The sequence below is a fragment of the Cynara cardunculus genome (assembly GCF_001531365.2).
Source record: "Cynara cardunculus var. scolymus isolate 2C chromosome LG 1, CcrdV1, whole genome shotgun sequence".
Taxonomy (NCBI): domain Eukaryota; kingdom Viridiplantae; phylum Streptophyta; class Magnoliopsida; order Asterales; family Asteraceae; genus Cynara; species Cynara cardunculus.
In genome coordinates this window covers 6840249-6853068 of record NC_037528.1, presented here as the reverse complement: position 1 = coordinate 6853068, position 12820 = coordinate 6840249, and the positions used below count along the sequence as shown (strand labels likewise).

At 33.3% G+C, this 12820-nt stretch overlaps 2 protein-coding genes across 2 annotated transcripts; one reads left to right on the top strand and one right to left on the bottom strand.

Moving 5' to 3' along the window:
• Window positions 1-3720: 3720 nt before the first annotated feature.
• Window positions 3721-5218, top strand: LOC112523238 (copper transport protein CCH-like). Its single transcript, XM_025132764.1, has 3 exons — window positions 3721-3774; window positions 4177-4252; window positions 4631-5218. Exons 1-3 carry the CDS (start codon window positions 3766-3768, stop codon window positions 5062-5064), a joined length of 519 nt encoding a protein of 172 aa, XP_024988532.1. The 5' UTR covers window positions 3721-3765; the 3' UTR covers window positions 5065-5218.
• A 3110-nt stretch (window positions 5219-8328) lies between these two features.
• On the bottom strand, window positions 8329-9995 carry LOC112529599 (serine/threonine-protein kinase D6PKL2-like). The gene is made up of 2 exons (XM_025140926.1): window positions 9445-9995; window positions 8329-9112 (listed from the first exon to the last, which is right to left on the bottom strand). Exons 1-2 carry the CDS (start codon window positions 9993-9995, stop codon window positions 8329-8331), a joined length of 1335 nt encoding a protein of 444 aa, XP_024996694.1.
• Between the last annotated feature and the right edge of the window lie 2825 nt (window positions 9996-12820).

The following is a 12820-nucleotide window of genomic DNA, read 5'->3' as shown; positions in this document are numbered from 1 at the left end:
GGTCATGCTAGGATGAGGTATCCACACCCTTATAAGGAGTGCTTAGTTCTCCTCACCAACCGATGTGGGACGGGATGTTACAGGTTGATGACCCATATATCAGATATAATATTTGAATTGTAATTAGAGAGGTGTGTCAAACCGTGATAGTATTAACATCAAGACGACAGATAAATAATTATCTCATGTTGTCAAATTATCATCATTTGTTTCACTTTTATATTTGCACTATAATTTTTACCATTTAGTTGATTTCTTATACACCTTACTTTGTTCAAAATTTTTAACTCTTCATCAACGTGGGACAACTAAAACTCAACAACAATTCACCATTTGAGAATACGCAATTCTCATTATGTCACCTCAATACCCAAGGTTTTCTTTTATATATATAAAGATATTTTTTTTCTTTCTATTTGGTTGGTTTTAATCCCAACCATGGTTATAGATTTCAAAGAGGTCATCCAAAGTAAGACAACCCTAAAAGACAAACCTCATTAATCGACACAAAGGCACCATTCCATCTTTTTATACACTCACTTTGTTCAAATCGTTCAACTCTTCACCAATGTTGGACAACTAAAATCAACCACAATTCACCATTTGAGAAAACTCAATTCTCATTGTACCACCTTAATACCCCCAAGGTTTTACTTTTATAATTCTCATGGTGCCACCTCATGACCCGAAGGTTTTACTTATATATATATATATATATATAGGGTATATTCCTTTTACAACTTTGTGCATTTGTACAACCTTTGCAACCCAATTAATTGAGATATTTATAGAAATGATTGGAGTTCATTTATTATGATTTGAATATTTATGGAATATGAATAAAGTTTATTAATTATGATTAATACTTTATATTAGGAAACAATTAATTGATTAAAAATTGAATGGTTGAGATGAGAGTTGTATAGGGTGTAGGAATGACAAAGGATGTAGAATAACATCCCTATATATATATATATATAAAGATATAATAATATAATATAATTAATTTTGCACTATAATTTTTATCATTTGGTTGGTTTGGTTTCTAACCATGGTTATAGATTTCAAAGAGAATCTTTAAAAATAAAGCAAACTTATAAGGCAAACTCATTATTTGACACAAAGACATCCAATCCACTTTCTTATACACTTCATTCTGTTCAAATCTTTCAATTATTCACCAATGTGGGACAACTAAAATTCAAGTACAATCCACCATTTGAGAATACTCAATTTTAATTGTCTCACCTCAATATCCTAATAAGATAACTTTATGACTCGTTGAGCTAACACAATATAAGATTTGTTTTGCAAAAATAAGGTCATCCAAATAAGATAACCTTATGATTCAAACCTCATGAGTTGACACAATAAGTCTCGTTCTTTTTTCTTATACACACCTTCTTATTCCAATCTTTCAATCTCTCACCAATGTGGGATATCTCAAACTCAACCATAATTCACCAACACTTTAATACTCAATTCTCATGATGCCACCTAAATACTCTTGGTTCTTCCTTTATATATATATATATATATATATATATATATATATATATACTATATATGAAGATATAATAATATAATATTATTAATTTTGCACTATGAATTCTACCATTTGGTTTGATTGGTTTCCAACCATGGTTATAGATTTCAAAAGGGTCATCCAAAGAAAGACAACCCTATGAGGCAAACCTCATATTTGACACAAAAACATCCAATTCATCTTTCTTATACACTTCATTTTGTTTAAAATTTCCAACTCTTCACCAATATGGGATATCTCAAATTCAACCACAATTCACCAACATCTCAATACTCAATTCTCATGATGTCATCTCAATACTCTTGGTTCTTCCTTTAATACATATATAGATTGGTTTTCAACCATGGTTATAGATTTCAAAAGGGTCATCTAAAGAAAGACAACTCTACGAGGCAAACCTCATATTTGACACAAAGACATCCAATTCACCTTTCTTATACACTTCATTTTGTTTAAAATTTTCAACTCTTCACCAATGTGGGATATCCCAAACTCAACCACAATTCACCAACACTTCAATACTCAATTCTCATGATGTCACCTCAATACTCTTGGTTCTTCCTTTAATATATATATATATATATATATATATATATATATATATTCTCTAATCATATGGGCCGTTTAACTAAATGTTTACCTAGTAAATGATTACCGATATGATTCAATATTATAACTTATTTTAATACGTAAGATTTTAGTACATCAAAACATATCGAATGCAACAAGTTACTGGTAAGTGTTTACCTGGGTAAGAGTCGTCATCCTTACTTACCGGGTAAGACTCTCTATCCTTTTCAAAGACCTTCCAGCCTAGTGGTAAAGGCTTGGGCATGACATAGTCATGAACCCGAGTTCGAGCCCTGGGAGGGGAGTGTTGACGACGTTTAAGTGGGGCCATGTTTAGCCTTCAAATTTGCCGGGGATTAGTCGGGCTTTGGCCCGGACACCCTTACAAAAAAAAAAAAAAAGATTCTTGGCCTTTTCATGTTCATCATATAAGGAAATTTATCCAGTAAGTACTTACCACGTAAATGTTTAGTAAACGGCTCCATAGTAACTTAATTATTCATGTTTGATGATTTTAACCGTGATATCGAAATTATAACCAATTTACCAAAATACTTATGATTGATTATTTCTTTTGAAATCATAATAATCAATTATGCATATATTTAGATATATTTTGTTTCCGGTGAGAATAAAAATTATAATATAAAGGATAAGAAAAGATCTTCATCTTTTGTATTAATCTTAATTGAAGATCAACAATGAGATGTGTCGAGATGCACATGATCAATTCCCGTGAAAAGTGCAATTCACATGATGGATGTGAGATTAAAAATGATCAAAAGTCTAGAGTTTAGATCTCTTATTACATTTCTTACCTTAACTCTTATTCTTATACAAAACTTCGTTAATTTAAATAATCCTTAAAATATTAACACGGTAAAAATATAAATTTATATTTAGAAAAAAGAAGAAGATATAAACTAGTTATAAATATTCATTTATTTTTCAGCAGTAAAACCGAAAACGTTACTTTACTGTATAGGCGGTGGTTTTTAATTAATTTAATTTTCTTTTCAGTTACTTTATTGAAAGATTTCATTTTCGCTTTTTAGAAGGAAGAAAATGAACTTCTGGAAATAGTTCAGGGACCATTCATGTAAATTATCCGAATTATTTTATTTTTCATTCCGAATTGTTTATTATGGTTTTGTTTGTTTTCAAAAAATACCTTTTAAGTTTGATTTAACAAGAACTTGGGCTTTTAAAGTGTGTTTGTTATTTTATTAATTAATAAGAGTCGAAAAAAGTTTTATTGTTATTTGGATAATTGGATCCATAATTTAATTACAGATTTTATACATTTATCAGTTTATAAAAATAATTTTATTTATTTATTCTGTTTTCAAGATTCGCCGCCAACTCTTATCAATTAAAATTGAAAATAAAACATGTAATTGATATATGGATACAAATGTGAAGATATGATGTCGATATTTATTTATTTTTGTGAAATAATGCATTTACGTTTTAGATGGCAACATCATATAAACATAATGGGATCTGATGCGAGCGTGCCTCTGATTCACACTCCAAATTGAAACGTAAAATGGAATCCTCCTTTTTCCCTCCTTTTAATCCATTCATTCCATTCAATTCCATTCATTCAACCAGTTGTTTAGGTCCCAGATTTCTTCAGCGAATCAACCATGTCTCAGGTACCTACTTCATCTCTATTTTTCTTCCCAGATTTAGGTTATCATCTGATTTTGTTGGTGGGATTATGGTTTCAGAAACAAATTTGAACTCTGAATTGAAACTCCTTTGTGGTTTTGCTTTTTGATCATATTAATTTTATGATTTTCATAAGTTTCTTTTTATTTTGAGTTTGGATCTGGTAGGGTTTTTTTACGATGAAGAACGGATCAAAAGGGAAAACTTAACCAGTTCTTAATTGAAAAACTCAAATTATATGCTTTTGAAGGCATCGTAATCAATCTTAAAAACTTTTTGAGCTTATCTTTCATTAATTATATATATATATATATATATATATATATAGACTATATATTTCTATGATTGATGAACTTACAAATGAAATGATGTGGGTGGCAAATTAGACTGTTGTGCTGAAGGTCGGCATGTCATGTGGAGGCTGTGTTGGTGCCGTGAAGAAGGTTCTTGGCAACATGGAAGGTTTGTAATATTCTAGCACAATCTATGTCTGTCTACCCTTCGTTTGAAGGGTTAGTTGTGTTTAAGCTAGACTTGACCATTTTTTAACCATGGTTCCACATATTTTTACAGTTTTTTTTTACCATGTGGAACTAAAAAGTATATATGGCATTGCACTTTGAGTGGAGGAATCACTTTTGGTCGAAAATGCTCATATGAATATGATACCATTAACTGAGAATCGTATCCTTTTATGGAAGACAATAATTATGAGTTGGGTGCACCACAAATTTTGTTCCTTCTTTATCGGAATCACTTTTCTAATTTCAGAAGGAATGCTAATTAAGCTAACCTTTAACCTTTAAGCCTTTTGATCTTGAACATATAACCATTGTGTAGGAGTGGAAACTTTCGACATTGATCTCGAGCAAAAAAAGGTAACGGTGAAAGGAAACGTACAGCCAGACGCAGTTTTGCAGACCGTTTCCAAGACCGGAAAGAAGACCGAGTTTTGGCCAACAGAAGCACCATCATGTTGTGGAAGCAAAAAGTCAGCCGAACCTGTAGCTGCACCGTCTTGTGAAGCAGGAAAGCCAGCGGATCCTGTGGCTGCGGCACCACCTTGTGAAACCGGAAAGCCGGTCGATCCTGTGGCTGCAGTACCATCTTGTGAAACCGGAAAGCCGGTGGAGCCTGTGGCTGCACCATCTTGTGAAGCGGGAAAACCGGTGGAACAAGGTGCTCCACCGTGTTCTGAAGCGGGAAAACCAGTGGAAGCTGTGGCTGCACCATCTTCGGAGACCGAGAAGCCGGTGGAACCTGTTGTTGGTTGATCTTTAATTAAGGGTTTGGATCGAAAGGTTGTCTTATTATGTCAGTTGGTGTGGTGGTTGTTTATGCAAGTTTGGAACTTCTTTGGGATTGTAAAATTAAGCGTTTGGAATAAATCTTGGAACTACAATAAATATAAAACAATTGTCTTAAAAATTAAAGAGTATAATTAGAACAAAAATCATATAATATTATTGATATGAAATGTTAATTGAAGAAAAGGGGTTTCTAAAAAGGGGTTTTTAAAAAGGGGGTTTTTGGGGCTTTCAATCGGCTAAATTTATACTATAATTTCTTCTAGTTGAAGTGGTGTCGCGCATCCTTGGGTGTGTTTTGGTTGATGTTTTGAGCTAGTGGTCTTCGATTTTCTTTCTGTTGTTCTAGAGATTTGAGAATCCATTTTCAGCTTCAGATCTGGTCTTGTTTTGTTGGTGACAAGCTCGTGTGTTTAGATACAGTTGCTTCACAAGGTCTCAAGAGCTTGAGTTTTTCTTCTCTTTTTGGATGCACTACAAAAATGCAGAGTATCAGCAAGGGAAATTTCTCTCGCAAATCCGTCACTAAAATGGTCATTCGTGTCGATACTCCGTCGGTCAACTGCTCGTAGGTAATGCAATCAGCAAACGATGTCAGCGACGGATTTGCGAGAGATACTTTCAGCGACGGATTTGCGAGAGATACTTTCAGCGACGGATTTGCGAGGGATACTTTTAGCGATGGATCAGCGAGGGAATAGCTTCAGCGACGGATCAGCGAGGGAACTTTCAGCGAGGGATCTTTCAAGGACTTTCAGTGACAGATTTCCCTCGCTAATCTGTCGCTAATTTGTATTAATCTAAAAAATAAATTTTTTGAAATGACATAATTCTTGTATATATTTATACAAAACTTGGCCATAATATAACAAACCAAAACTGTAAACAAATTAAAACTAATCAATTCATACGATTTAAAATATCCAATTCATACAATTTACTTCAAACGCATACAATCTCACTACCGGGAGGTGATGGAGGGGGGAAACGTATCCTGACTGCCGCATAAACGAAACAAAATGCTCTGATAAGGCGGCATGTTCGGCTAACGCAACAGTTTGTCTGGCGTGTTCGGCCTCCAAATCTGCCCTATTCTTCCGCTCGGTCTGCAATTCCTCTTCTACCCTTGTCAACTTCTTTTCAACTCCGTTACCTGTAAATATTCAATATTCGACAAAATCAGTAATTTGTTCGCAATTTTAGTAATGAGAAAGTTTATAACAATATAACCAACATACCTCCGCTTTTGACTCGTATGATAACTCGCTACTGCTATATCTACCCGTCATAGCATAAGAGGGATCCTGAGTGGTCCCGAGACCAAAGATGTGGTCTTTCCTCCGTCCTTCGACACTCTACTCCCAAAGAGATGCCTCATCAGGGGAAGGGTTGTGGGCACTAGACTGGGACTCACCCCTATGGTTCACCAAAATAAAAACGGGTGAGTTTATATATGTATAAATTTCAACAGCATAACAGCTGTAAATCAAACATAACCAATGTCTGTTTTAACAATTAAAACATTCTAATAATACCAATGGTAGTCACATTCTCAACCTATCTACTTAGCCTAACGTCTGTCCAACAATGGCAACCCAAACTAATAGCATCACTATGTTTATTAAAATATATTACATTAAACCTACCAAACGTATCTATTAACCAAAGTAATGGTTTTAGAAAACTTACATGATACCTAGCAGCTTTGGGATAACTGAACTGAGGAGGATCGGTAGGCGGGTCGGACGAACCTTGATCGAACTTCTGGTTCGTGCAGTAAGTGCGCTCAAACACCTCAGTAGCAGTTGGCTCACGACTCATTACTTTTGCCTACATTAGACAATTAGGTTAAGTTGTTAGTAAACATAAAGAACGAATTACATTTTCAAAAAAAAATTATTTATTCACCATTATGTCTCGATGTTGTGCAGTACTGTTCGATCTCCCAGTGTGTTTGGATGACACCCCCTTCAAACTGTGTGTTCCGATTAGCCCAATTGATCCAGGATTTCCTTTTCCAAGGCTCGGTATCCCAAACCTATGATGCTAGAACGAACGGGTCATCAGATCAAAGTCTAGACTTATATTTAATATCTACCAAATTGTGTTTAGGATCAACTCTAACCCCGAGGCAGTATCAAACCAAGTGCATTTGAACATGACAACCATCTGTCGCACTGAGCCATAATTAATTAAATTTGTAGTTATTAAATAAAAAAATCAGCACAGGATCTGGCCAAAAACAGATTTTCTCACTAATCAGCGAAGGATCAGCGTGTGAATCTGTTTTTGGTCAATCCGTCGTTGATCCCTCGCTGATCTACGAGAGATTTTTTCCCTCGCAGATATCTTGTTTTCGTTAATAAATATATGGGTCTTTTTTTTTCTCTTGGTTCTTCGAGTTTGGTTTTTGTTGTGCATCTTTTTTTTGGTATGTAAGTTTGTTGTCTTTAATAAAAATGTCTTTTAATCAGCTAAAAAATCAAATTTGTGGTTCTCAAACATGATAAAAATTGGTTTTGTTAAATTCTCAACTTTAATCTATATTTATCAATTATATGAATATACAGAAATTTGATTTAAATTTAATTTGTATAACAATATGATGTTTTTAATTTTAGAGTAAATTACGTTTTTCATTCCTGTGGCTTGTTACAAATTTTGGATTTTGTTCTTGTGGTTTCTGAATTGCAATTTTAATTCTTATGGTTTGTAATTTATTTATATTTTCATCCCTGAGATTAAACGCTACTTTTAAATACGAGAGACAAAAATAGAAATAAATTGTGAACCATGGGACGAAAAAACAATAAAGTTTTAATCACGAGGACAAAAATGGAAGTGAATTAAAAACTATGAGGAGAAAAATCGTAATTTTATAACCGTAAGGACAGAAATAAAAATTACAATAAACCACAAGGACTAAAGACGTAATTTAAAATTTTATTGGGTATGATATGAATGAAAACATGATTAGTTGAGCTTGACTCTAAAGGTTAAAAGTATCGGCTATCTGCAAAGCAGGTGGTTGCCATGGAATTAGTCGACTCGCATAGCAGGTTGGATATCCAGGTTAATAATAATAAATTTTTTTTTTGGCAAAGACGAAGATAGCAATTACTAAATTTCATCACTGATAAGTGCAACACTTATGAACTCGTACACGAGACACTTGTCCTTTTTACAAGTAAAATATTCGTAACAAATACAAAATTTCTTAGTATCTTGTAACTAATAATAGTCTATATGATCTTCAGAACGATCATTTTGTGCACCAAAATCACGAAAAGATACGGGTTTTGGCACATAAGGCGGTGAAGCCCCACGTAAAAGTGCCCAATTTACCTCATCGAAGAACGGATGGTGCTTGATCGATGGTGCACCCTTCATGGACCCCATTCGCTTTGCGGGCTCTTTGATCAGTAGCTTCGTGATCAAATCCTTCATAGCCGTCGATGATACTGGTTCTGTAGGAAATTGAAGCCCTCGAGCCAAAATGCTCGTCAGCGTGAATTCATTATCATCTCCCCTAAATGGTGTCACCCCATAAAACAGCTCGTAAACAAATATCCCTAAAGTCCACCAATCTACTGCATTCCCATGTCCTTCGCCGGAGACAACCTCCGGTGCCAAATACTCGTGGGTACCGACAAAGGACATTGACCGAGCCTCAATTGGTTCAGCCATTATGTCGAAGGTTCGGTGGGTATTGGACCGTGGTATTCGTTTCCGTTTGGGACGGAAGCAGGAGAGTTTTGGCATGGCGAATCTGGGAATGATGCATGTGGACCGTGAACCGTTGATGCATAAGGTTGATGGGCTGGTTATGCTCAGGTCTTGACCATGAACGAGTTTAGGGCTCGTGGAATCGTCGCATTTTAGGCATAAATCGAAGTCGGTGAGCATTATGTGACCATCTGATCTTACGAGAACGTTTTCGGGCTTTAGATCTCGATAGATTATGCCCATCATGTGAAGGTATTCTAGGGCAACCACCACTTCTGATGCATAAAACCTGCATGATTGATCATATTTTAGAAAAATATTGAATTTGAACGTAAAATTTGATGATAGACACGTAAACGGAATTGTTTTTATAGATCGTATTTTATAGATCGTTTTTATAGCGAGAGTGACAACTCTTACCCTATAAGCGTCTATTGGGTAAATTGTTGTATATGTTACCAGTTTGATAGACTACAATCTTACTTGGTAAAATAAGTTAGCCCGATGTATTAAGGGTAAACATTTACCGGAAAACGTTTAGGTAAACTGTGCCATAGTTGGTTTTATTGGGGTTTTAAGTGAGAGATGATTGAGAAGAGAAAAATGTTGATCTATACTCACCGGACGGCGGCTTCATCAAACCTCCTCTCCGGTTGTCGTTGACGGAGAATATGCAGATCGCCGCCGGGACAGAATTCCGTCAACAAGCAAGAAAACCGATCAACTTCCAAGCTGGCATAAAGTGATGGCAGAAATGGGTGATCCAACATTTGCAGGATTTCCAATTCTATCTTTGCTCTACTCTCTTTATCTCGTTTCATCAACTCTTCTTTATCCATCACCTTGGCCGCCATCATGAATCCCTCTGCGCACTTTAACTCCACCAAGTACACACTTCCGATATCCCCACTGCCTAGCCTTTGTACGAATCTCAGTTCATCAAGGCTGAGTGTGGCGGCACTAGCCTTGACCAACCGGCGTATGGCGTCCTTGGTGGTGGTGGTGGTGGGTGGTGGAGCATGGTGGGATAATGAGAAGGAGCGGTTTAAGTTGGCGGTGGCCCATGTCGGAGATTCGCTTCTTGAGCTTGAACTATGCTTCAACCGATCGGTGGTGGTGGAGGAACCAAGGCTACGAGCACTAGGGCTGTTGTCATCGGTAGCCGTATGCATGGTGGCGGAACGGCAAACCACGGTGGTGTGGGGTGGGTTTGAGGTTGTTATGAAGTGGAAGAAAGTGGAATTTATGAAGGGTGGTGGTGAGATGGACGTCGGCCGGCAGACGAGGGCTATGTCAATAGGGCCGGCTGTTTACAAGGACGCGAAGGACCCATTGATTCCCCAAAGAGCTGGATTCGGTTGTATTATTAAATTTAAGATTAAACTTCATTTTTGGCCCCTGTTCGTTTTCAATTTTCTTAGTTTTGGTCTTAGAATTTATTTATTACAAATTCGTTATGGTTTGTTTTTTTTTTTTTTCATTTTGGTCCCTCTGTCTAACACCATTAGCAAATCTCCTATTAACTCATGGCATTTTTTGTCTTTTTATTTTCTATCGTTCTTTTTAGAAAATTATAAATTAAACTGCAACATTTTACAACAGATACATTTGTAGGGGGGTTCTTGCAAAATATTTAATTTTTCGCATGATTTTGTAAGAGCCTTGATTATTTGAGAACTTCATATGGTTTTTGATAACGGTGATAACTTTTATTTTAAGGTATTGTTTTACATGATTTTTTCTTATCTAAGACTATCATTGAATGTATGGATGAACATATATTTTTTATAATATGTTTGTTTCATATGTAAACGGTTTACAATGTAATATTTTTTTACGTGTAACTTTTGTTTCACATACAAGTTGGAAATGTTCATATTGTGAAACAAACACATTGAAAAACAAATATATGTTAATCAATAATTTAAATCTTAGTCTTAGATAAAAAAAAAATCAATATGAAATAACATATGATGTACTAGTTCACAAAGTTATCATAATTTCATGTGTTCTCAAAAGAATATCCCCGTTCAAATGATAACTTGGTAACCATGAAATCCAATGTGAACCACTCGTTTGAGATATTTAAGAATATTTTTTAAATAAACTAAAATGGTAATATAGTAATTCTATTTTTGACAACTAATCAAAATATATTTTTTTTTTCGAATGAAATATTTAATTAAAATTAGTTACCTAATATACATCGTATTTTAAAGACGTTTGTAAATCAAAGTCTATCATCGTGATAATATTCACAATGTTTCACGTGTATTACAATGTATTTTCTTTGGTTTATGAAATTTATCATAGTGTGCATTTTCGTTATTTTTATTATTTTACAAAGCATATTACATTGTGCATCTTGTATGTATATATGAGTATCACAGTGAATATCGTTTGTACTTTGTAGGTATCACAGTGTGTATCTTGTGTTTACATAAAATTCATCGGAATAAGGTTCATCGAATAAGATTCGCCGGAGAGAGGAAATATAAGAGATGAGTGATGATATTTATAAAAATTCTAAAATGTTCTTAATTAATATTTTAAGTTAAAATTACCAAAATTATTAATTTTTCTAATTTAAACTTTGATTTGTAGTTGAGATTTAATCTCACGACTACCACAAACAAAACAGTTCTCAATTGATTAGGCATATATATATATATATATATAAAGAACATAATGTTATATGAATTAACTCAGTTAACCGAATTCGTTAGGATGAGGGACCAAAACCAAACAAAACCGCAAACTTCGATCACAAGCTTAATAAACAAAAGTTAAGGACCGAAACCAAGAAAACCAGAAAAAATCAAGGGCCAAAAATGAAGTTTACTCTAAATCTAAAGTACTATTCTATCCCGAGCTAAGATGACTTGTACATTACGCATTAAATTTTGTAAATTGCCATGCATCTAAATTTGTTCATTTCCCTTTTTCTATAGTTTTGTTGTCTCATGTTTTACGAACGTTGTGTTTGTTTTCTCTTAATGGTTCCTCATTGAATAGTAATTATTACTTAACATAATATTAAATTCAATCATTAATTCACATTCAATTATTTTATTTCAAATATATATACTATATTATAAATCATTTGACAAAAACTCTTAAAAAAATCATATTTTATGCATTAAATACTGCTTATTGATATATATTACTTAAAATTCAAGATTACAAGTAATTTTGCATAAGTACAAATTATTAAAACTTCATTTTTAAATTCGTGTAACTAACTGCAAATAAATATAATCAAATACATGATAAACATTCATTTTAAATATAGAAAATCTAAATTATAATTAGGATAATCATTGCATTCTAACAGAATTATTATTTTTGTAAAAATTTTATTGTTAAGACAAAAATAAATTGCTTCACTATTTGACCTAAATTAAATTATTATAAGAAAAAATTGAATTAAAGAAATTATACAAAAAATGAGAACTTTTTAATTGTTAATTTGATATTAATATCGATATATTTTTTTCAAAATTTTATGGTGTCTTCAAATTTATTTATATTCTAAAGTAAAAACATTATCTTTCTTAAAACTACATAAATCGTATTATATCAACAAAAAAAAAAACGAAACATTAAAATAAAAATGTATATCGCTGCATTGCGCGAGTACCCTTCTAGTATAATAAAACATATAACAAAATCCACATATATTTTTGTTAGATAAAAACATTGATTTTGAAAAATATATTAAACTTTGATTTTGAATTTTTTTACATATTTATATAATAAATATCAAAACCAGTAAAATAAAAACCAGTTTTATCGTAAAATAATAAAAATCTTGAACATCTGTATTTATGTATTATTATTGTATCTTAGGATAATATGAACTTGAATAATGGACCATATACATAGTAGCTCTTAATAATACCAATCACCTTCAATACTATTTAATGATCATTGATGTAGCTTGTTGAATTTATTTTCATTAAGAAAAACACAATAAATAACCATATATATAATAATA